The following is a 26,991-nucleotide window of genomic DNA, read 5'->3' as shown; positions in this document are numbered from 1 at the left end:
AATTGATAAAAGTGTATAAATACAATTGATAACGTAGGATAAATGCATTCATAATTATACTCCATATAACATTTGATCAATATATATATATATATATATATATATATAATATTATTTATATATATATATTTATATATTTATATTATATATATAATATATAATATATATATATATATATATATATGACATGTATGTTACATCGTATTGTTGTAATAATATAAGCATCCCACCTAAGGTGAACAGTGTAGTAATTTATGATTTTCATACACTCGGTTTATTATAGAATAACTAGAATATTGTGGTAAATAGTACATGTATGAATCGCATAGGAAGGTCGATTTTTTTGCATATATCCGAGATCTGCGTATAAAAATTTCGATAAAAGAATCATGTAACTGCCATGACTAAAGATGTATTTTAATTTCGAATGGGTGATGTATTTTAAGTTAAAAATGGGAAGTTTACAAATAAATACATAATATGCGACGCCTGACTTTATTAACATTTATGCACGAAAACGCGTTAATGTGGATTTCGTTCGTTCGAATAGATATTATTCTGCCAGTCGGCTCTTGAATTAATTAAGGTGATTTATAAAAAATAAAACAAGATGTTATTAAGTGTTTCGTAAATAAGAAATATCGTTACTGTTATGATACATTTAGTTCAATTTGAAAAAACGAGAAGACGTAATCACGTGCGCGGGTGAATAGTAATTGTAGTATAATTATTGCATTATTATACGCATACGCTCAATATTGTGCGCAATATTGTATTCAATATGCGTATATTAATACATTAATATTAAAAAACTCGTTCGATTCTCATTTCAAATGCTAGGCTATAATAGAATTCCGTGCTCATGTTAGGTGTAGATATGAAATACCAATCGAACGAGTTTCCCATTGTTTTCTCTTTATATATCCATGAATCCAGAATTCAAGAAAATAAACTATTGAGCGATAGATAAAGCGTTCATTATGCTAAATATTCAGATGCAATAAAACATTATTATTCGACGCAATTTATTTCATAGAATTAAACGACCTTATGCGTGATAATTATAAGATAAAATATGCGTAAAATATTGCTTTATGATCGAATTTAGTAATAATAACTAGTGTGTTTATTGATCCTTGTTAACATATATAAATAGTGTGCACACTCTTTCGAGGATAATAGAACGTTTTATTTCAGACTGACTTCGAATTTATTTTGTCGGTGAAACAAACAACAAACAGAAGCTATCGGCTATGTTAATTGACTAGTAATATGGAAACCATTTGTATTTACCGGGGACGTGGTATGTATGTATATTATGCTAGTAAAATGTGCTGAGATTCTTGCGTGAATTATCATGCACGCTATCAATAGTTTATTTTCTTAACTTACATTTACTCTTTGATAGATGGCATAATAGAGTTAAACGTACAGAAGCTCATGAAAGTATTTCAACACTTGTCAAAGAAAACTTTTACGTATATATATACGTAATATATATATATTGTATGTATTATATAAAACATTTAAAAATTGCAGTAGCGCTGTAATGAGACATTACTATTATCTTGGTTAAATTTGAAACTAATCTGAAAATGTATATACAAGTTACAAGATATTTATTGCGAACATATATTTAATAAAAAATTAATATGCAGCATGAGAGAGAGAGAGAGAGAGAGAGAGAGAGAGAGAGAATAACCGTTTGAATATATAATAAATGTTAAAAATTGCACTGCATATTTTGTATCTTCTATGTACATTTTCTAATATATTTCAAACTACTAATATACTCATGGTAACTAAATCTCATTACAATGTTAGCGAAATATTAAAATGTCTTGTATCACGCACACAATATATTCATAAAAGTTTTTTATAAGTGTTCGAATATTTTCGTAAGCAACTGTAAATGTGTTTCGTACACTACATAATTAACGAATACTCATAAGAAATTAAATACATAAAAGAAGTGCAATATGAAAGTACAAAATTTGATGTTTTATTTGAATTTTGTATATTTTACAACAAAAAAGGTGCAAAAGTGACAAAAGAAATATATGGATGGCTCCTCCAATATTCTAAATTTTTTTTTAAATATATAAGACTTTCGAAAATGTTTTACTATCAGAATCTTTAATATATGTAAGGCCATGTCTCTGATAACGTACTTATATAGTGTTGAACTTTTGAATAATACTATCTAACTATAAAAAAAAAATAATGAAAGCGGTTTAGAACAATTTAACATTATACAATTTTCTAATCACTTTAAACATTATTTTGAATTTTTGTATGATCGAATTTCTACATTCGAACGACGAATTCCATATTCTTATGGGTCGATATATAACGATGGATATATGAAATATAGCTCCAGTATTGATCTGATTTTTGGCATAATTGTAGGGTAAATGTATATATAATTATTTTCCAAAAAAATACTCATTGTTGAATGTATATGAGGGAAAATTGTTATAGATAAGGCTATTATCGTCATTTATATTAATTGAGATAATAAACGACGTTTCGATTAAATAAGATTCTTTTCATGTTATTGCTTCGATTTCTTTTCATTAAACTTATTAGTATTTATATCATAATAATTTATCCAAAAATAGAATCACAATTTATTTTCACGAGTATCTTATTTTTATTATGTAGTAAAGGTATTCTCGTTTCTCATATATATAAATTTGGGAAATTATTAAGCATTTTTATTTTATTTATTTATTGACTTAAAAAATTCAGTATTACATATTATTTAATCTATGTAATTTTTGTATCAAATTTGTTATATACATATATACTCACATATCAATATATATTCATTAACCAAAAATAATTTAAAGTATTACCCTTTATAAATCTTTTTTTTTATATTTTTAAATTACTGCAAAAGTTGAATACCAGGTATATATTATTTAAGTTCTTGACGAATTATATTATAAACCAGAATATTCGTAATTAATTGTAATTATACAATCATTTATTATAAAATTTATATATAAAAATAACTTTTATATTTCAGTTGGAACGTACATGGCACCGTAAGTTTACAATAATAAGCTATCTATATGATCGTATAAATAATTATATTTATTATATTAATCTTAAATGCGTTTGTCGAATAACATCTTTATGTATTCATAATATCTGCATAATTTAAAATAAGCAATAAATTTTATACTTGTACGTTCAAACTGTACTATTAAAAATACCAATATTTAAAAAATAACCATCTATCAATAAAATGGGATAACGAATTTTCTTATTTATAAGAAACCTTCTTTCGAAAGATGCATATTTTGAACAATATAAACAAACATTTGTTTGACATATTGTTATACAATAGTATATTTGCTGAAGCGCCGTCTACCTGTTGCATTCACGACTATGAATATCTAAATTTCAGTTTCATCTTCATCTAAAATCCTTCAGGAGAACGAAGGAGTAATTGTGTTTCTGGTTCGAGATTTTACCGTTATACCCACGATTATACCTTTATATCGTATTCGTACTAATAAGTACTAAAATATTTGAAATACCGATATAATTTTTAAGATGTGAGAAGAGCGGATCATTTTTACTGAAATGTTTAATATATTTACCCCTTGTTATGCTTTACCTCAGTAATACCTTGCATCGAACGATTCATGTTCTGGAAATATAATTTTGTCTGAACTTTAAAAAAGCATAATGGCTTTTTTGTGTCCGGTTCGCATACGTCGAGGAAAGAAAAAGAAACGTGAGTAATAAAATATCAAATAATTTTGTAAAGATATCTTTCAATCTTATTTTCTATTAAAAATGTAATATATAAAATACACTGTATGTATACATATATGAGCTGCTACATATATTTATTAAAATTGCGTCTATATATAATTACTTTTCATTGTTTATAATAATTAAATATTTATTGAGCGGAAAGAAAATATTTAAGCTTGAAATTTTACTGAAAATATGGTTAAAATTTTCTTATATATATTGAACAATAAGAATATATTAAATAAAAATATTGAGAATTAACAAGTTTATTATTGAAGTTCATAGTCATTTTTAAATATATTATTATCTTAAGTAATGAACACATAATAGTCTTTTTATATATAATTATGTGCTATTCTATATCCCAAAATTCTTTTAGATTCTTATATCTTTATAAACTATTTATTGTCTTGTAACATAAATTTATCCTGTTTTTATGTGTATTAAAACATGTTAAAACATGTATTAAAACATGATAAAATATGTTACATATTATATATATAAAATAATCTTGATAATAATAATATAAAATAATTGTATAACACCATAATTTCATATAACTTTCATTTGAAACATCTTTTTATATAGCAAAAGAAATTATGCTATTTATTTTAGTGTAATTCAAAGTGACAAAGTTAGCCACCTTACTCTGAATATGAAGGAGGAAATATAACAGTAAAAATTTTGAACTTTATATTACAGCAGGAGTACACAATTTTAATTTGGAGAAAGATTGCGCTGGTGGTGGCAGTACAGGACTTGGTTTAGGGACAAAAGTACCATTGCCTCCTGGTCGTATAACAGGAAGTGCTAGTATTGAGACATTGGTCCGAGTAGGTATAGAAAAAGAAAATGGTCTGTCACCAGATAGTAAGATGGTTATTGTTCATGATTTTACACCATGTGTTGACGATGAACTCCAAGTAAAACGAGGCCAGGTTAGCAATTTTTATAATGTGTCTTTATATATGTGAATAACGTTGTTCTTCACTGTGTCTGTTACTTGTTTACTTCATGCCTTCTAATTTCATGTTTTTATATTTGTTTTGTGTTTATAAATATTATTATTTATAAAATTTGTTATTTAACTTCATCCTTACATATTTATTTGTGTTATTTTGTTTTATTTCTTGCATGTTTTAGGTTGTAAATGTTTTATATAGAGAGAATGACTGGGTATATGTAATAGCAGCTGATACACGTATGGAAGGTTTTGTTCCGCATTCGTATTGTGCACCTTATACGTCTCAGCTTGCTGAATTAACACTTGCTACTCTTATGAATAATGTGAAAAAGAAATTACCAAGATCTAATGAGACTGATTGTGATTTTGCTGGTACAGGTCGTTCACAAATTGTAGATACGCAACAAACTGACACAGGATCAGCATCAGACTGTGAAAGTTATGCTCGTAATGTCACCACTGCTGATGTGAATGTTAATCGATCTAACATCACACAGTCTCAAAATTCTATTCAAACTATATCCTCTCAGCCAGATGTACATCCTTTCTTTAAGGTATGTATACAAATCTTCTAAATTTATATATTATGAATACTGCACAAGAAAATAACTTGTATAGTTTGTATAATCTTTAGAATTTACTAATTTTCAGAGAGATACATAATATTTTATTTCTATAATGCATGTTACAGGATCCATCAGCTGGGAGATATATTGTACTTTACACTTTCGTGGCTAGAGATGAAAATGATGTTAGTGTAGAAAGAGGTGAATTTGTAACTGTACTCAATCGAGATGATCCTGACTGGTTTTGGGTACTTAGACATTGTGATGGTAATGAAGGATTTGTACCATCTGGATTTGTATATCCAGGACATGTTCTCCATTCATATGCAACAACTACTACAACTACCACTACTACCACAGTAGCTACAACATCTACAGAAACAAATGGTTTAGGTTGGTCTTTGCTCCTTTTTTATGAAAATTAACGTTAATAAAACGCGAAAAAACTTAAGTTCAGATTTATTTACAGTTTACAATTTTAAATATATATACATGAAGGAAGTTTATGTTAATTTCAATGTTATATAATAATATTCAGAATTTTCATTTGTATATTCTTAACAATTTAATTAATCTCAATTTTTTATTATGTTATTTTAAGGAAAAGGAAATAACAATATGTCAGGAAATGAGTCATTACAGCAAAAAGGTTTGCGAGATTTTCGAGATGAGACAAATGGCACAGAATTAGTTGTACTTTATGATTATAAGGCGCAGGCGCCAGATGATTTATCTGTGAGAAGAGCTGATTGGATATATGCAGATTTAGGAAATCAAACTGTAGATGGTTGGTTGTGGGCATATGCGCCTAAAACTCGAAAATATGGATTTATTCCAAAAGCGTATGCACGGCCTCCTGCTATGACGAGTTTATAACACATTAGACATACTTTTTTATCTTTTTGCATTTTATACATGTATTCAAATAATAATATACTATTACATAGTATTACACTCCAAACGGTATTCAACAATTTGGATAGACATCAAAGATACAATTTTCTCTGTGTAAGTATAATCATTAATAATGTTAATGGGGGAGGGGGGGGGATAAATTGGAATTTAATTATATATATACGTAAATTTTGTAATATATTTAATGTACAGTAACATTAACATTAAGTGTAGCACAATCTGATGTAATGTGACTGAGGAGACCTTCATGCAGAACTATACAATCACCTGTTGAATAAATGTCTTGAGGACATTGTGCTGTTCTTAATGAATTCACTGGACCTGTGTATGTTAGGCAACGTAAGCCTTCATTATCAATCTTGTCCACAGCCTGTTGTGGAAGTAGTCGATATGCATATCATTTATCATGTACATAGGTATTAATCTTTTATTCAACTGAACTTTTTTTATCAATCATATAATATACCTGAATACTACATAAAAGTTTGTCTGTTGTATTTCCAATATCCAGCCCAGCAACCCAAGCGATTATTATATTTTTTTCATGAAAATCTTTTTTTTTATTAATTTTCTCGTTAGATATATATTGGTCTGTACAATGTAGCCGAGCAGCCAGCACTGATAATGGTAAACGATTTCGATATTTTGGGTTGATTTGACTACCATTAAATAATTTTGCAATAGGTTCTCTTGGTATAAAGATTTAATGTTAATCAAATGCATTATTTAAATATTTGAAATTCTCCTTAATACATCTGTATGTCAAAAGTCTTTTCTTTACTATTAAGAATAAAAAAATAATTAAACAACTTTCAAAACATATTTTGTAGAATCATTCTAATATAAATACAATAAAGCCATATGTATCATACGTGATATATTCATATATCAGTAGATATATCTCACAAATTGTTACATAATCATAATACTTATTGTTTCAAAGGCAAACTTTTTCTAAATTATTTTTTTTATATTGTTAATAGTAATGATTTTTAAACATACAAATACTTGATATTTTTTTCTACTTAAATAAAAAATTTTCATTTTTGTGTAATAATACTAATAATTTAAGTAATTACTAATAATTTAAATATACTTGTTTATACTCACGAAAGTTTGCCAGAAACTAAAAGAAGAGCCAGGCACCGACTAGTATTGGAAGATAAGGCACTAAAACTGACGATGAGTGTACTTTTGATACCTGGTTCTATATTCAGGATAGGTACCTCTGGATGATCAAAGATAAAATGATGCGTCAATGCTGAGAAAGCTACATTTATAGCACAATCAATTCGTGGGCACCGGATCGGTCTACGAGAACATTCTGCGGTAATTTGTCCGTTGACTTTTGCTTCTAACATATATGACTCTACATTTCTTCTTTTAAATAAGTTACAATAACTTTGTCGCTGTTTTTCTTTATCACAATTTCTACTTCGTTCTCCGCTCATATTATTTTGGTTTCTAACTTGTTCATAATCAGAAGTATCTTCAAAATCATTATGGTAATATGTTAATGTATTTCTATCGAAATTTTGTAGCATATGAGAGTAATTCTGATTCCAAGATTTGGTATATAATTGTTCAATGTTGATAGGATCGCACTGCCGCAATCTTTGATGATGTTTTGAATAATAGTCTGATTCCTGTTGTGAAATTTGCATCTTTTTCATATGTGTATATGTGGAATTCAAGCTGATATTGCTTTCTTGCAATAAATTCATGCTTGATTGTTGGCACTGTGTATAACAAAGAATGCAGCCAGGATCTGGAATATATATTTGTAATTTCAGAAAGTACTCCGTTAATTTATTGCATTAATTGATTAGATGAAATACAAAAATAATATGAAAATATACACCTTTTTATGAAATATGGAACTTCAGTTACAGATTTTTTATATGGTTTATTGTTAATAATATAATATTAATTTTTACAAATTGTTTCATATGCTATCATTTTATTGAAGATTTAAAAAGATAGAATAAAAATTATGTATACTATAATTGTACTAGAATTGTTAAATTATTAAATCTCCAATAAGATGAAGTAGAATACTTTGCAGAAAAACTAAAATTATTATATACTTAATTATATTGCTAACAATAAACCATACTACTTTTAATAATATTTATTATTAGTTTATTTTTATTTTTAACAATTACTGAAATATTAATTTTAGAAAATTATGTTAAATAACCTGATTGAAGTGCAAAATGTTGAATACAACGTTGACATAAAGTATGCTCATTAGAACAAGGAACATTCTGACTAACATTAGAATTTATATTTTCAAGACAAATAGCACAGAATCCAAGTATCGTGTTTTCTAGCCCGCCGCCTTTTTTCCTGTCATCTTCGCAATTTAGTTCTTTTTCCTTCACGGTTAGAATTCTAAAATTTTTGTTTTCTTGTATCCTCTTTCCGTCATTCTGTTCTTTTAGTTCTTCACGCTGAAAGAATTCTTTCATGCTACTGTTACATTTAACCAAATTGTAAATTATTACTTTTAAAATAAAAAAACAATTCAAAATATACTTTCTTCATTTAATATTTTGTATTCCATTCTATTGTAGATTAAACCAAATGTAAGTTTTAACCAGATTAAACTAAATATAAGTTCGCGCAATTATTTTTTAAATTAATTATATAAAAAATCTAAATATAATCCATAAAAGTAATTTTTAATTAAAATTGATTTTTCATTTATTTAAATAAATGCCTCGTAATTTTATTCAAATTAGTAACCGCATATGTAAAATATATTTTTATAAAAAATGGTGTATTTAAAATAAGTAAAAAAAATTTCTTGTAAATTTAAGATATAAATTAGTTTCTTCTTTGAAAGGGAATTCTAGTGGTGAAAAATTAAAATGAAATTCAATCTATTTATTCACAATTTCGAATCTGGCTTCCCTTGAATACTAAGTCACGTGCCTCGTTCTGATTTTTTATCGAATTGCAGTTTGCTTTATTAGCTCGCTGATTTTCTTTTTCCATCTTTTTCTTTGAATTCTCAAGTCAGCACGTATATCACTTTGAACGATACTTTTTCAATTTTGTATATCGTGTTTCGTCGTAGCTCGCTTTCTTTACTACAAAATGTTACGGATATCATTATAACTTTTGCTAACTTAATTCATGCATTTTTTCTTTATTGTTCTATCAAAATAAATGTATATAATCATCGCAAGATTAATTTGAAAAAGTTATGGGAAAATACAAACATATATATTTTTTCATTCTAGACAAAGTTATAATTTCCAAAATTTCAGTATGAAAAATGTAACTATATACGTAATTAACCGATGAATATTTTTTACTTATTTAATATTAGTTATAAAATTACAATTTTTATAAAATTAAAAAGAATAATACTTTGATTTCAATTTTTTTATAAACATTACAAATTTTTTATTTGTATTTTTATTTTATATGTATTATATTTATTATATTTTACTTATTATGTTTTTATTTATACGTGAAAAGACAAATGAGAAAAGAAACTTCAAATTTTATGCAAATTATATATGTAATATTTATAAAATAGCAATAAGAGATTTTCACAGTGAAAAAGTCAGATAATTACCAAATTTCAAAGTATTGCTAAGTATATAATCAATATTGTATTATTAATTCCAGGAAAATTCTTCAATTTTCTTGACTTCCATAAATTCATGAACAATTTCAATATTTCCAATATTTTCGAATAAAGGGATAATTTAAACGTGCATATAAAATGTTCGTTAATGAAAGCTTTTGTTTTCCGTTCGCTGCAATTTACTACTTAAAAACGTTTTACGTACATTGACGATGTAAACTTCGATACGTATGATTTGCCGATTAGATTTGAAAAACCATTTTGACATCTATCTCCTTTGTCACTTCTCGAAACCTTCAAATATTTGACTACCCTTTGAAGATTAGAAATATATTTAACGATGTTGACGAGTATTATTGTCTTTCCTATTTTTATTATCTTTATTTAAAATTTTATTTATTTCATTTTTTCAAATTCTCATCGAAAAGATAATTTAATAATTACCAAAAATTTATGCCAATTATTTTATCTACGTCGTCCCTAGTAATATTATTTATAATATAAGTATAATATAAATTTATATAATATAACCATCAACAAATTAAATATTAATGTTAAAATTGGTATATTTATATATAACACAAAAGTTATATATACATGTAAATATACAAGATTGAAAATCTTACAAAACGAAAATCCTACTAAATACTAACGTTAATTTTAATTATTATCTTAAAATATAAAAATTATATTCTCAGTTCAGGAAATGGTACCATACATAGCTCAAGTAAAAAAGAATCACAGGCCAATACAATTTTTATTATCTAAATCTAGAAATATGTATACAATATTTACATAAAAAAATACAAATGAATTTCTATTAAATCATAGATGACAAATCGATATTATTAATGGCATTCATAAGTTTTGCATTTAATTATTAAAATCGGTAAGAAACTGCAAATTTTTAATATAAAGGAATTAAATGTAAATTAATTTGATTAATTTCAGATAATTTTATAATAATTGTATTATTCTAAAATTATGCTGTACAAGAGAAAGTTTTTAATAAATTATACGGCACCAAGGAAGATTGCCTAAAAACTTAATATGAAAACGAAAATTATTGTACAATTATATAAATTAAAAATGAAATAAGAAGTCTGTATAATAAATATAAATTCTACATAACAAAATTAATTTTAAAATTTTTGCTGACAAAAATTACACATCTTTTACATACGTATTTAGATACAATTTTAATTGATTACATTCTTATAAAAATTAATATCACTTTTTCTACATAGAAACAAAATATTTTTCAATTTGAATCATAAATATACAATTTTCTATAACATGAAAATTCTGCAATAAACATAGAGAATTGAGAAAAGCAATATATATAATTAATAAAGTGCGCTAGCAATAAACCATAATGAAAAATAATTTAATGAATATAATTGAACATAAGTATGGATTATGTACTTGTTACAAAATGTTATCATGAAGATACGAATTTCTTGAAATAACGTCTTTTTTTATATATACATTTTTAAAGTCCAAATTAAGTTGCTATATTTGATATGCATGAGATTTGCATACATTTTGCACTAATAAAATGTTGTTTTTATGTAATTACTTTTTATAAATTTCTTTTTTGATAAATAATTCATATTTATTTCTATTTTATAGCTACTTGTCAAACAAAATTTATACAATCAATATTATTGAACTTTTGTATATGACTCAAAGTAAAAAATAGTACAATTCCATTTATGAAATTATGTTTAAACTTATTTAAAAAATTATAAAATTTATAATATATCACATTTGTTTCACTTGATTGTAATTTTTATTCTTTATCTTGTAGACTTAAGAAAGAAACCATCTTTCAAGTTTGCCAATTTTTCTGTGCTTTTTGTATTATTTAAACGTAAGTCACCCGATAGTACGAAATTCCGGTTTTCACCTAAATTAATCATACTAAAACTTTTAGTTTTACTATTGATCAAGGAATTACCTTCCTCAAATAGTGACAATAATGGTAATTCATTAACACTTAATTGCTCTTCTTTTGGTTTTGGAACAGATTGATTACAATCAGTTAAATTTCTATTCAATGACTTTTCACTTGATAAATCAATCGATTTTACTTCTATTGGCGATAAGCTAGCACTAAAAGATAAGAAATGTGTAGAATTAGATCTAAACTTCGGTTGTAAATTTATCCTGTTAAAGTCATTACATTGTGCATCATAGACTTTTCTTGCGTTATTTAGGCCATTATCATTAGCTTCTTTTATTTTCAATGTATTATTATATTCTAAATTTGTAACATTATCAAATTTGAGATTCTCACGATCAGTCTTATGATCTATAATATCATCTAAACTTTGTTGTTTTTCTATGGAATTGGTATCAAGATTTAAAGATAAATTAATATCGCTGCTACTTTGAGATTTGTTATTACTAAAACCAAAATTGAAAACATTATTTGGCACATATTTTGCTATACATTGACGTATACTCATTTCTGTAAATTTCGAGCTGAAATTAAGTATATTTGTTTTTATAGGAGTATTATTTAACGATTTCGATACACAATTCTTTAAATTACTTTTATGTTTGTTTAACATTACTGAATCAATAACTTCACGTTTTACTGAATTTGGTTCTTCAAAATGTTTCGTTAAACGCGTATTTACAAATGAATTTTTCAACATTTGAAAATCATTTAATAATTTTTTTGATTGACTTAAATTTTGCATGAAATGATCTGTATCTTGCAAAAGTTTATAGTTTAATTCTTGTATGAAATTATTTGATTTTGCATTTTCCTCGTTATAAAAATGTAAATCAGACATACTTTCGTTTTTACTATCATGATCAAGCACAGAATTCTTGACAGATAAATTATTCAAATTTTCTATGTTAGCTCCTAGCTCAAACTCCCATTGAGAAGATATTGCTTCGCTTCCATCAACCGATCTTTTCCCAAGATTTTCAGTATCTTCTTGTAACTGATAATCATTCTGTAATACAAGGAACAATTAAGAATTGATGTTTATCAATGCACAAATTTTTATAACAAAAACATAATAAAGTATTTACTCACATCATAATCTTGTATCCTATTATATTTCTTTAGTTGATTATTCATGAAATCCTTTATTTTACTGCAACTTAATTGGTTAAATTCTACATCATAGTTTGAATTCTTTTGTGGACTAACCAATTCTGCACCAACGCCTGGTTCTCTGGGTCCGTTAGCTATAAAATCTGTAAATGCGATTTAAAAGATATAATTAACATAAAGTTAAAAAATTTAACTATAAAGAATTATTGATCAAAATAATATGAAGTAGTATATACCATAATCTCGACGCTGTTGATGTATTTGATTACTAATTTCTTCCAACCTACGGAGACTTGTGGCATAATTAGTCTTTGCATCTTGTATTGCTTTTTGTAAACATTCGACTCGTTCTTTCTGAGTTGCTAACATTTGATCACACTGTGCTTTGACTTCGAAATATGGTCGCGCTTTTATTATGGAACGACGATGTTTTTCCTCTAGTTGTAACAATCTTTTCTCAGCATTATGAAACAATACTGCCCTTCTGTAATGTTCTCTACCACATTCTGCTTTTTGATTTTCAGCATCCATAACCTAAGTCATAATATAACCAAAATTAACTGAACTGAACTTTAATTTTTATTCTTTCTTCATCATATTCATATGTACATGTTTTAACATAATCATCACCATTTTTTTTTTATTATATAGTTTAATGTTTATTAATTTATCATATTTACTTTAAGTGTTGCATGATTTAGCATATCCTGCCATGCTTGATCAAAATTCCATTCATGTTGATGTGACATAAATCTACTCTCGGCTAATGCCACAGTTTCTTTTGCCGCCACATGAATTTCGCTTGCTCTTTGGAATAGTTGAGCTTGTTGTTGACATTTTATCTGTATCAAATTTTGCTCAATTATATCTCAAAATTTAATAAATATTTTAATTATGGTCTCACCTGAGCTTGACGTGCCACTTCAAGTGCTTCATAATAACACCTTGCTTTTTCAACGCAACTATTTCCTACTTTATTTAATATTTCCTTTAATCTTTTGGTAGTTTCAGATAATAGTTGCCTAAAAGCAGTGTGAGCTTCCTGAACAATAAATATTATATATCATTAAGAATTAAATATTATTAAAAATAAAACTAATACATTTATATACAAATTGAACATCATAAATGTTATGTAAAATCATTTAATCAATATCCTAATATAGCTTATACATAAAGTACAAAAAGCTTTTAACTTCATTGTCTGAAAGAATTAATACTTACATCCAATTCAGTTTCAAGTTTATTTATATCATCTGTTGCATCGTTCAAATTCTCTAACTCAATCTAAAAATTCAAAATGATTTATACTGAATAATTTTGTGGCACTTATTTTTTAATGACAATTTCTATATGCTATATATAATTTTGCCTAATATGCAACACATTAGTATTTTGTATTTTCAATGTTATAAAAAATTATAACTGAATTTCATATATTCTTTGAGATATTCTTTTTTATATATAGTTAAATTTCATGGAAGTATTTCTAATTATTTTAATTATTATATAACTTCTATTCTTTTTATTTCTTAGTGGTTGATATTTTTACTATTACAAAGATTTTAATATTTATAATTACATATTTCCTATTTAATAAAAAACAGTGAATTCCTGCAGATAATTTTTACATTTGATAAATTATAGATCAAATAATAATTTTAATTTGTATAAATTACTATTTACAAATTATTCGTTAAAATAATAATTATTATTATTATAATAAAGACAATTATTATTTTGATATTAACAAATAACATTAAGGAAATAAAAATAACTACACGTTATACATTGTTTGCAACAATAGATATTATACATTAAACAACTATTTTAAGAACATTATCAAAATAATAATCTACAATTAAATAACTACTATTAGATATATACATTTATTATTTGACAAACGTTGAGAATGAAAATGAAGTGAAAGCAAAGTGGAACATGGTACCAGGCTGTATTAGGCATTACGTTTGCATTTAGTAATCATTTATTTACGCATATAACCTATAACTTTAAAAAAATATATATTTATTGGCATAAGCAAAACAAATGGAAAAATCATTTTTATAAAGATAATTACCTGTATTCGAGGATCTAAAGCTCCATCAACATTATCCGTAACATCCATCCTTTAATTTTTGGCATTTAAATGATTTAACTCGTCATTGTGGAATTCAACTCAATTATTCCGAGTTTATATGAATATACATAATTGTATAAATTGTAAGTGGTTTTCATAATAGTCTGCATGTAAAATTATTCGTTGTCTTCCAAACTTTGAAAAAATACACTGTCAAGCAATTATGCGTAACATTAAAGAAACTTCTAAAGAATGATAAACCGAACTAAGTATGTAGGATAGTATTATGTATATAAGTACTACTTACATACTAGTGAATACGGTCGCTTTCATTAACTATATAATTCAATGTATTGCGAAAAGACTCACTTATGGTATCCAACGCTAATAAACAATAAAAGTTGATTTTATGTCGAAAGATATGTCGATTAGATATTTTTTATTTGGTGAATGTTATAAAATCTTTAAGTCTTAAGATCGGAATCTTTTCTAAAACATCCTGTATATTACTTCCATTTACATGAAAATTTTTCTATTATAAAATTGTAATATTTATATATAATTATTATTGGAAAAACATGTATATTCACAGAAACTTTTGTTAGAAAAGTACTAACCAGTTGTACATAAAGTCAATAGAATACTAAAATATGATTCTTGATGATTACAAAAATTATGTTTGTGTAATAACAACTTGTGCTAGTTCTAAAACAGTTTCTGATAAATCTGTCGTCTGCTATCATCTATAGGAATACCCACAGTAAAATTGTGTGACTTTCAAACTATATTGGCAACAATATGAACCATGGTTATGTAAACAGGTCTTGACACTCACTAGGGAAAACCGCCCGAAAATTGAATCATGACCAGTCGTGAAAAATCAACATGGAAGACAGTAAAGTTAGTGTTCTTGCCAGATAGACAGAGATGAGTAGAGTGTCTCCGTCTCTCTCTCTCTCTTTGAGATATTCACAGTATGTTACGCTTGTGAAAAAATGAGAATACTCACGTCACTGAGTATGTTCTACAATACTGAGCTGGACCACGCGGCCATGTGTGGAAGTTGTTCTATCCTAGTATATATAAGAACCTATTTAGTTCTGTCATAAACGAGCCATAATCGATATGGTGTCACGCTACAAAAGCCTATTTCATTGTACGGTTCTACTTTTCTATCTGAGATAGATAATAGCAATAATTAAATATAGTTCCTTCTATAATATTTATTTATTTTTTATTAGTTTATCATATATTATATTTGCTTCCGAATATGCTTCAAATTGTACCGTATTTGGTCTCATTTTATTTTATTTAGAAAAATATAACAAATATGTTAGTAAAAGTTTCATTCATTACTATGGTTGATCGTTCGGGATTGATTGGCGTTTACACGTGACATATTTTTATATAATATAATGTATATGAACAATATATATGTATTAAATGGTTTCTAAAGATATATTTCTTACTATTTACACTGTCCTTTTTAATTAAGATATAATATTATTGTTCTAAAATGATTAAAACGAATCAAATAATCAGCTTTTTTGCGAAAACTTATAAAACTTTTACTAACATGTTTCTTACACTTTTGTAAGTAAAATAACACCAAATACGATATAAAGTGTATTATAACTAGTTCATAATCTTATATTATTTAAACAATGAAAAAATATATATAATATAATGAAGAAAGTGTTATCAAATGATGGCGTTATAATCAACAAATTCTATTAGTTGCTGCTTTTCAAAAATTCGAAATAATATAACATTTTGAATTTTATATTATTATTGAAAAATGTTAAGCTTCACATTGTTATGTAATAGAAAATAAGTTACGGGAAATTATTTCTTAAATATGAAATTTATAAATAAAGTATGGTATAATCGCTAAATACATATAGCGTTTGATATATCATTATTCATTTGAAATATTCGCCTACTACTTACAACATAAATGTCAATAAGTATATATAGATATATTAAATATTTTTGTCGAATTATTGACATTTTTACCTATTTTCTTCTTCACTGTATTATTAAGGTATTACCTTTATATTGATTTAAAATGTAATGTGATTGATAAAATTTTATATTTGTTTCTATGACTCGAAAAATCTTGACAATTCCATGAGAATGATGTCTGGATTTCCATTTTCTGATAGTTGCCCGCTGAAGTATACATATACACGTGAGTAGCGGTAGCACTCATTGGAGTGATGATCCTTGGATATGATCATTGGATAATCTAGTACATTTTTCTTTTAATAAGGTAGGTTATGAATTCGAAATTAACTTTATATTTATAAATGTATATGATTATAATATTTAAAGAAATACACTTTATTTAAAAAACGATGTTAATTATGATCCATATATATTTCGCAATAATATAAGTGTTACGTCCTGTGAACCAAACGTATGTTTTAATCCATACTTCGACAGCTGTTTTTTTAACATATTTACTCGCACCCGCAATAATCTCAAAGAACCAAACAGAGCAGATCTCTAATTTTATAGGATATTGTATATGCTAACTTTGACTTCAGCACTTGGCCGCATGGTGCAGCACTAGTTCGGGAACAATCAGGTCTATTAGTGTGAGCATTCTCATTTCCTCTCTGACAGCAGTTCCGCCAGTATGATCGATAACCGCGCTTTCTTCAATCTTCATAAATGACATTATATGATTATCATGATTATTATTATTTATTACATAATATAATAGGATTGTATTGTTATTTTACGTATCCATAGATATAACACAAGCTTAAAAATAAAAATAACATTAAATCTGTAAGTTACAATTTATTAAATATGATATACATTTACGTATATTACTTACTATAAACATTTTGACACATTTTCCTTCACAATTTCCCCTAAGTTATAATTAAATTATTGCAATGTATGGTGGCCATAATATTATTTCATAAATACACATATTTACACGTGACCACTACTATTGCTGGGACAAAGATGTGGTTTTTACACCAATAATAAAGTAATGAGATTGTTATTTTATTTAATGGTGAAATTAATCGTCAGTCTTTTACTTTATATTCAATGAAAAACCACATATATAGTACATTAGGAAAAATATGATCTAATGATATAATGTCACCTTGATTCCGCAAATATTGTTGTCCTAATAATGTTTTTACATAAAAGAAATACAATGTGACTTTGAAAAATTCGAATCTATCAAAAATTGATGGTTTACAAATGCGTAAAGTAACACAATTCTATATTGTACTATACACAAATGTACAGAATATTCTTGGTCACCTTCCTGAACATAACAATGTTTCTTTGCACCTGTTGAAACTACCCCATTGAACTTCTCAGTGGCTAAATTTACTACAACAACATAGTTGTTGGATTTTCCATGAAGTTCTTAAAAGCTGTTAACCACTGTGCGCCTACTGCACCGTCTACGGTACGGTGATCACAACTGGCAGTGACAGACATAAATTGGGTGGTTGTAAATCTAAAAAAAATAAGTCACTAAAGAATAAAATGTAAAATATTATGTAAAAAAAGAGCTGGAGAAAAACACTTACCCTTTTTCATTTTTGGCGGGTATTAACCTGGTTTCAGTTGTGCCTACAGCTAAAATGATTGACTGAGGAGGGTTTATGATGGCAGAAAAATTTTTAATACCAAACATTCCTAAATTTGACAAAGTGATAGTTCCTCCTTGGAACTCTTGCGGCTGCAATTTTCCTTCTCTCGCTTTTGTAGCTAATTCTTTTACATCCTTACTAATCTGAACTATACCCTTTGTGTCTGCACCAAAAACTATTGGTGTAATTAGGCCACTTTCTGTACTGACTGCTACATTTACGTCAACATTATTGTATTAAAAAAAAAAAAAAAAAAAGGGGGAAAGAAAGAGGAAATTTAATCCATATGATTATAATTCCTGCTACTAATAGCAATTATTTATTACAACATATTACTTACTGTCTAATAACTTCTCCCAACCATGCACTGTTACCTTCAGGTACTTTTTTACAAGCCATAGCCATTCCCTTAATAATGATATCATTTACACTAAGCTTTATTTTTTCTTTTTCTAACATCTTGTTAAATTGTTCTCGCATTTCGAGTGCGGCGTCCATTTTTACATCTATTGATAAATAATAATGTGGAATTGTTTGTTTGCTTTCCAGTAAACGTTTTGCAATTATTGCGCGGATACTGGATACTGGAACATCCATCCCTTCTGTTGTAGCTGTTGCTGTTGCTACTGTAGGATGAACAGCCATAGCTGGTGCACCTACTAAATCTTTGGATGTTATGGATCCATATAGTCCTGAACCTCTTAAACCCTTTAAGAAAGTAATAGAATTATTTAAAATTTTTTAATTTTATATGACCTAAAACTTACCTCCAAAGCAAGGCCTTTTTCAGCTGCAAGTCTTTTAGCCAATGGGCTAATATATATTCTCTCTCCTGATGCAGTAGGCAGTGGTTTTGGGGCAGAAGGTGCTGCAGGTGCTGGTGGCGTTACAGGGGATGGTGGGGGAGTAGATGGTGGAGAAGTAGATGGCGTAGGAACACTTGATGTAACGGTAGCTGATGCAGTAGTTGCTGGAGTATCGTCTTTAAAATCTTTGAAGGCAGCTACAGAACTTTCATCAGGGACAATTATACAAACTAATTTGCCTACAGCGACATTTTTTGTTCCTGCAGCTACTATAATTTTTGCCAGATAGCCTTCTTCTGGTGTTTCAAAACCCATCGTAGTTTTATCAGTTTCAATTTCAGCAAGTAGATCACCTTCATTCAACTTGTCACCTAAAATGATGATACAACACCAACAATTGTTAATGAGTTTATTATACACATAAATTATTTACATTACCTTCCTTTTTGTGCCAATTGACAATTGTGCCTGTGTTCATAGTAGGTGATAACGCAGGAAGCTGCACTTTGACATGATCTGGATAATCTGCATAATACCTTAATTGTTGTTTCCACGGAGTTACCGTAAAACGTAAGGTGTTATGAATTTGAATCCTAAGTAACAAATAAAAATGAATAAATTATTCTAAAAGAATGTGTAAAATTTTCCTTGAAATGTAAAAATACAAATCTATGCTATTAAGTATCCTGAATGAATAAGAGACTAATGCAAATCAAATATAATAAAATTGTCCTAAAATAGAGAAAAGCAAAAGAGGATTATGAAATCATTTGCATTTATGGTTTTGATTATCCTCATCAATAACAGGTGGAAATAATGCCATACTTGAAAACTTTTAAGTAGAATTGGAAGATAGAATGACTTTAAAATAACCTTAATCATAACCAATGAGGTAAATTTTAATCAGAGGACGACAAAACTTAGAACAATAAGTTAAGATGGTAATAACGGAAAATGAAATACCTTTGTACATATTTTCTGTGAAGACATCGTATGATCACAGATCTTACGGTATTCGTCCGCACAGAACTTCGTAGTATTGCGTTTGCCAATTCATTACGTAGGCCCGTTGTCGTTCGTATCATATCTCGGATGATTCGTGGATCTTTTACTACCGGTTTTAGTAGAAAGTGGCAAGAAATTCGACGTTACTGATCTCTTATTTGAACACTCGGACAATGAACGTGTTTCGAGCGTGTCAATGATGTAGGGGTTATCGTTAAGCACAACCAGAGACAGACGATGCAAATACCAAATTAGAGGTCGTTTGCAAGGTCACGTGGCTACAGATTTAAAGGTAGTTTTCACAAGCAGAAGATCATTTTTCGCAAATTATAGAATATGGAAAAAAAGTAAGAATAAAATAAGACGCAAGACATACCGTTTCCTTGTTGGAAACAAAATGAAAATTTATGTCAAGGTTTTCTGGCTTATAACCAACCGTGTTATTAACAAAATAGGACGGGTGTTCTGATTCGTTAACTAGTATAGTCTGATTTGTGTTTATTTCAGCGCTACGACATTGGTGGCGATTAGAAGAACTTGATGTTTTTGTACTTCTATTTTTCTTCCATACATCTTTTCATTCATTTCAATTATAATAATAATTTGTGTAAAAAGAAAACGTACAAAGAATTGGAAATTAAATTGCAAAGAGATTGTTTTCTGAAATGAAGAGACGAGGTGTCAGCAAAATGGCGAAGATAAATGAATTTGATATCGTAGATCAAAATGCACAATCGAAAGTCGGAAAATTTACATTTTGGAATGGAGATGTTTACGACGGAGAATATAAAATAAATTATGATCGATTACTTTTGCTTAAGCAAGGTAACATTTTGTGAGATATTGCCCACTTTTGAAACTCTGTCAATTGAATTGCTTGTGTAGGAAGAGGAACATATACTACTGATAATTTTGATACCTATCACGGAGAATGGGACGATGATACGTTTTCTAATGCCGATATTCATATTAAGTAATAAAGTCTATTTCATAATCTATAATTAAATAAAATCACATACAATTTACTTAAGGTATAATAACGACGCTCAGTATCGAGGTAGAATAGATCCGAACGGAACGATGGTCGGTTTAGGAACATACATATTTCCCGATGGGTCCTCGATCGAAGCTATATGGCACAATAATATACCATCTACAAATATTATTTATAGAGAACCTCTTGGATTTGCGTGGGTAGTCGAAGATATATCAGTAGATGTAAAAAGTATTTTTTTAAATCAAACGTATCTATAAATTGAAGACTATAGGCCGAAAACATGATAAGTGATTTAAAAATTAGTTTCATCAAAAATATCGATCGGCATAATATTAGATATATCTTTGATTGTTTAAAAAATTTCATAGATTTATCTACTTAGCTTTTACGAAACTTATATTTTTGTGCCTAAAGATTTATTCCTTTTCTAACTACTTTACAATGATTTACCTGTAAGTATATGACGTCAAAAAATTGACAAAAATGCATTTTTCATCTTTTCCATGTAGCTGTCCGATTCTCTATCATAAAAGATTGAAAAAAATGTCGAATTCGAAAATTATTATAAAAGATTCGGATTTGGATTAAAAAATTTCATATGTTGCAGTCCATCACGTTTTCCGCCGGAAACCATTTCTGGAACGATATATTGTCTGATGATAGTACCATGTGTTCTTCCAAATCTTTCGATCAAAGTGAATCGAATTAACCTACTTAATCGAAGAAATTTGATTTCTCAGTTCTCTTTGTACATCGAAGGAACTGAGTATCGGCTTATAGGCGATTTAAACAGAGGATTTTGGTTTAAACTAAACACAGTTTTCTGTTGCTCCTTCATAAACTTTTCATACTCCCTCCTATCTTTCATGGATGCCCAACACCTGTGCACCCGATGTATAATCAATATTTGTTTCTAATAAATTGTAATTCAATTAATGTTTATCATATGGTTCTTACTTCCAAATTAGTAGAGAAGCGAGTCCGAGGCATACTGTTCCGATGATGATTACAGATGGGATGACTGCTCCGTGTACCAGAGTGTGACATTGCTAAATGTATCGATGTAGATTTAGAAAAATAGGTATAACAATAATGAGTAACGTGGGTTTTATGCATTTATGGGGAATTTGAAAGTGCAAAACTACACGGAATACACATAATATGCAGAAATATTGGATCACCCCATAAGTAATGCGGTATGATCACAGGTTTATAAAATTTGAATAGAAAACTTAATTGAACAGGATAAAGAATTATACAATATACGGGAAAATTCAACACTTATTAAATGCTAACAGGTCACTTTTTATTTTCATCTAGTATAAAAGAATCCACGACTGTTTTACTTATGGGATGACTTAACGTATGTATACGTGCAAAATATCCTAAGTATAATACTCTCTATATTTAATAGGTAAAACGATTTCATACTTAAAATAATTATGTTCACAAAAATATAAATTTGCAAAGAGTACCCGCAGTAATATTTACAAATATGGATATATACCTTGTTACCAATTTTTAAGGTGACAACATTATTTTTCTGAAATTCGTATACATAATGAATGAAACAGGTCGTTCTCTCCATTACTGTTTTCACGAAACAGTGGTGTCCGTTTCCTAAAATAAATATTATGTTGGCTCGTTGACGTCATCATATTATTTACTTACGCTCTTTCAATTTACCTATGTCAACGGACTCCACTCTTTCAATGTTGTAAGTGATAATATTCGTTTGACAAAATTCGTTTGCCTTTTTCGGATCCTCGACAGTGGCGTTAACGCAACGATCATAAAGAACGCACAGGCCACTGCCACCAGTGCTTATCGTTGATTCGCAATAAGTACCTCGATAATAGAAGCCGTCTGCTGCGGTAACGTTGCATCTGAACAACATTCGACATGTTTACAAAGAATGCAATAATTTAATACGAATTTGAAATATTGCAACGGAACAAGATCTTTTCGCAAATAAAAAATACGAACCGACATTCTCCACAGTCGCAGTATCCGTGACCAGCGCAAATTTCTTGACTTCCTGGTGCGATACAGAGTTCATTGGTTGATGGACATTGACAAGCGTTCCCTTCCCATCCTTCTATACATTGGCAAACACCACAATTGCAAGTACCCTTATTCGAGCATTCAATTCCATCCATCTATAAAAAGAAGATTAATTTCATCTTTAATCCTTTCAATGAAACGACAGGATTAGTTTTGGCCAAACAGAGTATGTTAGATATGATGTTAGATCTATCCCTGTAAGTGCATTTGACGATCAATTGGAAATAGTATATCTGTTAAACAGTATTTTGCAAAAGTATATAAAGAATAGTTCTCTTTAAATTTCATTAAATATATAATATAGAAAATACGATATAATAATAGAATAAATCGTCTGTTGAAAGTGCTACAAATTTTCCGAACAAACTGTACAATTCGAGTATAATATAATATGTAAATAATATGTAATATGTAAGTAATCCAGAATCACCTTGTCACACGCAGAGCATTCACAAAATTCTCCTTTGTATCCATCATCGCAGAAACACTTTCCGCAAACACAGTCACCTCTCTCGGAACAAATTTTCGTTGAGTTGTCTCGGATACACTGCTGTACGTTATTTGACAGTGAACTTTCATCACAATCACATGTTTCACCTGCGAGTTTTATCAATATTAAACAATTCCATTGCGAAGGAGAAATCAAAGCTTCTTACCGGACCAACCAGAGTCGCATTTGCATAAACCGCATTCATACGTTCCGTGCTGACAATAAGAACTTTCGGTATCTTTGCAATTACAACCACACAGAAGCTCAACATCGATTATTATATTTGACAGTTGAGAAGCCAGTTCATCCTCGATCACAACCCTTTGTCTCTGAAAAAAATATAAAGTTACGTTCTCATATAAACCATTATGCCGTGGGACTGAATTCGCGAAGTAAATAAAGTCAAGGATGCGTGTCTGTGTCTCAAAATAAGAATATGGTTGAAAAATCAAAAATAAAAAAATTGCACTGAAAGCTTCATTTTCAATCCATAAACAACATGCGTATAGATGATGTAAGTTTTATACGAGTTAATATTTATAGTTTACACGTACCCATAGGTCTTTATCCCTTGGACATTCTTTGTAAGACAGTACAACCTTGAAATCGTACATCTGTCCCTCCTTTATGTCATCGCATTCCAAAGTGTTCCACTCCGAAACGTTTCCCTCGCCGCAGTTGGAAAAATACTCCATTATCAGCGGACTCGAAGAATTGTCGCGTAAGATCAATTTCGAGGTAATCCGATGATAAGCATTCTCAATGATATCCAGAATGTTCGAGCTGTCGCTGGTCAAAGTCGCGACCGTTGCTTTTTCTCTCAGCAACTTGACGATCTCTTCGTATTCATTACGACGCTCTTCCGTCACGGCGAATATTACATTGATCTTATATTCCTGCAATAGTCTTGACAATTCTGCCAGCGAGGAATAGTCGAATTGTGCGGCTAGAGAGTATTGTCCACGTTCGTCAAGATGACATTTGAAGTCCTGGCGCTTTACAGCACCACCTAACTGATTACGATACGAAGATACCCGTATGAGATATCTTAAAATTTCGATAGTAACATAGAAGAGGGATAATAACATCACCGATCTCATTAACTCTGATATGCATATGTTATCATAGTGAAATTACTTAGAATATTGGCCTTAACAATACTTGATTAATCACGAATTGATTTTATACATATCGAGGTGAATCAAGACAGTGAGACGTGCTCTTTTCTATGTATGTAACTACTGAAATCTCGGTTTATTAAATGATAACTTTTTCTTACCTTTCCATCGCCAGCGGTATGTAAGTGTCCATCGGTGGCCACTAAAATAATTTTTCGTGCCTGACGTGCCCAATTAATTTCATTGGTACAAACTATCGCCTGCACGAGTCCATCCAACGCTCCTTCCAAGTTGTCAACATTTCCAGTAACCTGGCTATTATTTACCTGAAATTCAATCCATTTAATCCGTTCTGAGTTTAACTTTCTTTCAGATAATCTCGTACTTCTGTAATGAATCGCTGAATGTCACCAGTTAACTTTAAGTGATGCCAATAAGAATAAATAGGAGAGCATTCAGTGTGCTCGCTCTTGCAAGGATTCTCCTCATGCCCTGGGAAGATATATGGCATCACAGGCTTGTCAGCGTAGCTACCGAAGCCTAGACGAAAGTTATTGGTGATGCTGCCAAACGTTTGACTCATATTCCATCCTAATCTGATCAAAGTTTCCTTGTCGTCCCTCATCGACCATGTTAAGTCCATTAGATAATACAAGTCTAGTGGATAATTTCTGAATCATTTTAAATCGTTAGATTTAATGAATTTTTCATTGATACATTATCAACACCTATCAACATCTTCGTAACAAAAATAATTTTATACTGAGTAAATTGAAGTTACGTTTTGCAAGTTCAGGCTTGTTCACCTTGTTCGTGTTATTTCGGAAATGGGTTATCTGTTAAACGAACGTACTTGGCCAGCCGATAACGAATGGGAATTGTTATCTCGGAATGAGGTGGAATCATCACTTTTATTCGTTGCGGCCGCAATTGTATCGGTATTCGTTCCGGTTCCATATCTTGAAAATTCGAATCCTTGATAAACTTTATCGTCCCTGGAGAACTCGTACGAATTTCCTGTGGTAGGCAACCGAATTGTTTCAATTTTTCCGGTGAGTTGCATCGCGGCCTTCCAATTGTTGAATTCGAATAAGACTGAAAGTATATGTAAAAGAGAGAGAGAGAGAGAATTTAAAGCGTACAACTGAAATTTCGTGTCTGAATGAAATAACTTCACTGATCCAATCGAAGAAGTATCTTGGGATATTTACCGAATCACTACACCAAGCACAAGAAGGGCCAGCTTGCAGGCAATTTTCACAAGTCTTCGCTGAAATGCACAATCTTAAAATTTTTCCTTCTAGAGTATTACATTCCCTCCATACGCAGCACAAGAAAATTACGAACAACAACTTGCAGATTTTCATCTTTATGACCGACGACAGAATACAGAAAAAATTGAAGTTAACATCTAGCAAAAATTCACGGTCTTTATCTGCGTCTTTCTGCAAAGAAATTGTCGGTTCATATTCACTAGAATATTCTTCTATTTCTTTCGTTATTTTCGCGATGATGGAAGCGATATGTTGGAGGTAACTCACGTAATCGGCACAACTAGAGTCTCAATGTAACTTATTTGCACTGTGATAACAAAATACGGCGTCAGCGAACGGAAGAAAGAAGGCGAAATTACGTCGATCAGATAGCGTTTCGTAGTAATAGTAGCTTCATTTTATCTTGCAGATAAATCTGTGCCGATTTTTCGCGATCAACGACGGGTACCGTAAGATCAACCAATATTGATTTATTGATCCTGTGGTTTTTCCTTTTGATGTAATTTATTATAGCACTCGTAATGAACTACTGCCGAAGGATGAATATCTTTGTGACGCAAACATGTATGACTGGATGTAGGATAAGGTTGACATCGAGAGTGTTACTATTTCGCTGTAGACACATACAACTCTAGTTG

The 26,991-nt window shown here is 29.0% G+C and overlaps 6 protein-coding genes across 13 annotated transcripts; 2 read left to right on the top strand and 4 right to left on the bottom strand.

Annotated features, from left to right (window-relative positions):
* Positions 1-3,258: 3,258 nt before the first annotated feature.
* On the top strand, positions 3,259-6,699 carry LOC100741601 (SH3 domain-containing protein Dlish). Of its 3 annotated transcripts, none has more exons than XM_033324282.1 (6): positions 3,259-3,748; positions 4,474-4,709; positions 4,915-5,289; positions 5,427-5,694; positions 5,903-6,309; positions 6,430-6,699. In XM_033324282.1, exons 1-5 carry the CDS (start codon positions 3,700-3,702, stop codon positions 6,175-6,177), a joined length of 1,203 nt encoding a protein of 400 aa, XP_033180173.1. In that variant the 5' UTR covers positions 3,259-3,699; the 3' UTR covers positions 6,178-6,309; positions 6,430-6,699. The 3 variants fall into 3 exon arrangements, with proteins under 3 accessions (XP_033180173.1, XP_033180172.1, XP_033180171.1); XM_033324281.1 differs by having other exon boundaries at positions 3,260-3,748; positions 6,425-6,699; XM_033324280.1 differs by having other exon boundaries at positions 3,260-3,748; positions 6,409-6,699.
* On the bottom strand, positions 6,214-11,361 carry LOC100741720. Its single transcript, XM_033324288.1, has 5 exons — positions 11,306-11,361; positions 8,417-8,733; positions 7,327-7,984; positions 6,683-6,905; positions 6,214-6,586 (listed from the first exon to the last, which is right to left on the bottom strand). Exons 1-5 carry the CDS (start codon positions 11,359-11,361, stop codon positions 6,398-6,400), a joined length of 1,443 nt encoding a protein of 480 aa, XP_033180179.1. The 3' UTR covers positions 6,214-6,397.
* On the bottom strand, positions 11,184-15,414 carry LOC100741362. 3 transcript variants are annotated; one of them, XM_024371842.2, is made up of 9 exons: positions 15,281-15,414; positions 14,974-15,183; positions 14,781-14,903; positions 14,118-14,180; positions 13,798-13,935; positions 13,574-13,735; positions 13,130-13,427; positions 12,873-13,036; positions 11,184-12,789 (listed from the first exon to the last, which is right to left on the bottom strand). In XM_024371842.2, exons 3-9 carry the CDS (start codon positions 14,856-14,858, stop codon positions 11,617-11,619), a joined length of 2,076 nt encoding a protein of 691 aa, XP_024227610.1. In that variant the 5' UTR covers positions 14,859-14,903; positions 14,974-15,183; positions 15,281-15,414; the 3' UTR covers positions 11,184-11,616. The 3 variants fall into 3 exon arrangements, with proteins under 3 accessions (XP_024227610.1, XP_024227609.1, XP_003494365.3); XM_024371841.2 differs by lacking the exon at positions 15,281-15,414 and having other exon boundaries at positions 14,781-14,897; positions 14,974-15,274; XM_003494317.4 differs by lacking the exons at positions 14,781-14,903; positions 15,281-15,414 and having other exon boundaries at positions 14,974-15,274.
* A 2,347-nt stretch (positions 15,415-17,761) lies between these two features.
* LOC100741238 (dihydrolipoyllysine-residue acetyltransferase component of pyruvate dehydrogenase complex, mitochondrial) lies at positions 17,762-20,888 on the bottom strand. Of its 2 annotated transcripts, XM_012393017.3 has the most exons (7): positions 20,787-20,888; positions 20,369-20,688; positions 19,844-19,998; positions 19,367-19,776; positions 18,941-19,307; positions 18,537-18,837; positions 17,762-18,463 (listed from the first exon to the last, which is right to left on the bottom strand). In XM_012393017.3, the coding sequence occupies exons 2-7, from the start codon at positions 20,488-20,490 to the stop codon at positions 18,334-18,336; spliced, it is 1,485 nt and encodes a 494-aa protein (XP_012248440.1). In that variant the 5' UTR covers positions 20,491-20,688; positions 20,787-20,888; the 3' UTR covers positions 17,762-18,333. The 2 variants fall into 2 exon arrangements, with proteins under 2 accessions (XP_012248440.1, XP_003494364.1); XM_003494316.4 differs by having other exon boundaries at positions 20,369-20,859.
* A 152-nt stretch (positions 20,889-21,040) lies between these two features.
* On the top strand, positions 21,041-22,116 carry LOC112213912 (phosphatidylinositol 4-phosphate 5-kinase 2-like). Its single transcript, XM_024371818.2, has 4 exons — positions 21,041-21,235; positions 21,296-21,383; positions 21,442-21,628; positions 22,015-22,116. The coding sequence occupies exons 1-4, from the start codon at positions 21,076-21,078 to the stop codon at positions 22,114-22,116; spliced, it is 537 nt and encodes a 178-aa protein (XP_024227586.2). The 5' UTR covers positions 21,041-21,075.
* On the bottom strand, positions 21,374-26,940 carry LOC100741119 (integrin beta-nu). Of its 3 annotated transcripts, XM_033324273.1 has the most exons (13): positions 26,291-26,940; positions 25,933-26,174; positions 25,465-25,750; positions 25,241-25,405; positions 24,516-24,974; positions 24,128-24,290; positions 23,902-24,068; positions 23,394-23,566; positions 23,094-23,293; positions 22,915-23,027; positions 22,365-22,456; positions 22,122-22,288; positions 21,374-22,043 (listed from the first exon to the last, which is right to left on the bottom strand). In XM_033324273.1, the coding sequence occupies exons 1-12, from the start codon at positions 26,444-26,446 to the stop codon at positions 22,144-22,146; spliced, it is 2,361 nt and encodes a 786-aa protein (XP_033180164.1). In that variant the 5' UTR covers positions 26,447-26,940; the 3' UTR covers positions 21,374-22,043; positions 22,122-22,143. The 3 variants fall into 3 exon arrangements, with proteins under 3 accessions (XP_033180164.1, XP_003494363.1, XP_033180165.1); XM_003494315.4 differs by having other exon boundaries at positions 21,374-22,288; XM_033324274.1 differs by lacking the exon at positions 26,291-26,940 and having other exon boundaries at positions 21,374-22,288; positions 25,465-25,736; positions 25,933-26,065.
* Between the last annotated feature and the right edge of the window lie 51 nt (positions 26,941-26,991).

The sequence above is a fragment of the Bombus impatiens genome, unplaced genomic scaffold (genome assembly GCF_000188095.3).
Source record: "Bombus impatiens unplaced genomic scaffold, BIMP_2.2 scf_2136, whole genome shotgun sequence".
Lineage (NCBI taxonomy): Eukaryota > Metazoa > Arthropoda > Insecta > Hymenoptera > Apidae > Bombus > Bombus impatiens.
This window is presented reverse-complemented; position numbering and strand designations above follow the sequence as displayed.

What these genes read in the sequence shown, in the direction of transcription:
- LOC100741601 (XM_033324282.1), top strand. Translation starts at nt 3,700, where the DNA reads ATGGCTTTTTTGTGTCCGGTTCGCATACGTCGAGGAAAGAAAAAGAAA. An exon ending in TCGAGGAAAGAAAAAGAAAC is followed by an intron (nt 3,749 to 4,473) that starts GTGAGTAATAAA and finishes TTTATATTACAG; the next exon opens with CAGGAGTACACAATTTTAAT. An exon ending in ATGTACATCCTTTCTTTAAG is followed by an intron (nt 5,290 to 5,426) that starts GTATGTATACAA and finishes TGCATGTTACAG; the next exon opens with GATCCATCAGCTGGGAGATA.
- LOC100741720 (XM_033324288.1), bottom strand. Translation starts at nt 11,361, where the DNA reads ATGTATGCAAATCTCATGCATATCAAATATAGCAACTTAATTTGGACT. An exon ending in ACATTTTGCACTTCAATCAG is followed by an intron (nt 7,985 to 8,416) that starts GTTATTTAACAT and finishes TATATATTCCAG; the next exon opens with ATCCTGGCTGCATTCTTTGT. An exon ending in TTAGTTTCTGGCAAACTTTC is followed by an intron (nt 6,906 to 7,326) that starts GTGAGTATAAAC and finishes CTTTATACCAAG; the next exon opens with AGAACCTATTGCAAAATTAT.
- LOC100741362 (XM_024371842.2), bottom strand. Translation starts at nt 14,858, where the DNA reads ATGCCTAATACAGCCTGGTACCATGTTCCACTTTGCTTTCACTTCATT. An exon ending in AACTTGAAACTGAATTGGAT is followed by an intron (nt 13,936 to 14,117) that starts GTAAGTATTAAT and finishes TTTATTGTTCAG; the next exon opens with GAAGCTCACACTGCTTTTAG. An exon ending in TCAACAGCGTCGAGATTATG is followed by an intron (nt 13,037 to 13,129) that starts GTATATACTACT and finishes TCGCATTTACAG; the next exon opens with ATTTTATAGCTAACGGACCC.
- LOC100741238 (XM_012393017.3), bottom strand. Translation starts at nt 20,490, where the DNA reads ATGATACGAACGACAACGGGCCTACGTAATGAATTGGCAAACGCAATA. An exon ending in CAATTGGCACAAAAAGGAAG is followed by an intron (nt 19,777 to 19,843) that starts GTAATGTAAATA and finishes TCATCATTTTAG; the next exon opens with GTGACAAGTTGAATGAAGGT. An exon ending in GTTGGGAGAAGTTATTAGAC is followed by an intron (nt 18,838 to 18,940) that starts AGTAAGTAATAT and finishes TTTTTTTTTTTT; the next exon opens with AATACAATAATGTTGACGTA.
- LOC112213912 (XM_024371818.2), top strand. Translation starts at nt 21,076, where the DNA reads ATGAAGAGACGAGGTGTCAGCAAAATGGCGAAGATAAATGAATTTGAT. An exon ending in ATTACTTTTGCTTAAGCAAG is followed by an intron (nt 21,236 to 21,295) that starts GTAACATTTTGT and finishes TTGCTTGTGTAG; the next exon opens with GAAGAGGAACATATACTACT. An exon ending in TCGAAGATATATCAGTAGAT is followed by an intron (nt 21,629 to 22,014) that starts GTAAAAAGTATT and finishes CATATGTTGCAG; the next exon opens with TCCATCACGTTTTCCGCCGG.
- LOC100741119 (XM_003494315.4), bottom strand. Translation starts at nt 26,446, where the DNA reads ATGAAAATCTGCAAGTTGTTGTTCGTAATTTTCTTGTGCTGCGTATGG. An exon ending in TGCGACTGTGGAGAATGTCG is followed by an intron (nt 23,294 to 23,393) that starts GTTCGTATTTTT and finishes AATGTTGTTCAG; the next exon opens with ATGCAACGTTACCGCAGCAG. An exon ending in GCTTCTCTACTAATTTGGAA is followed by an intron (nt 22,289 to 22,364) that starts GTAAGAACCATA and finishes TCGGGTGCACAG; the next exon opens with GTGTTGGGCATCCATGAAAG.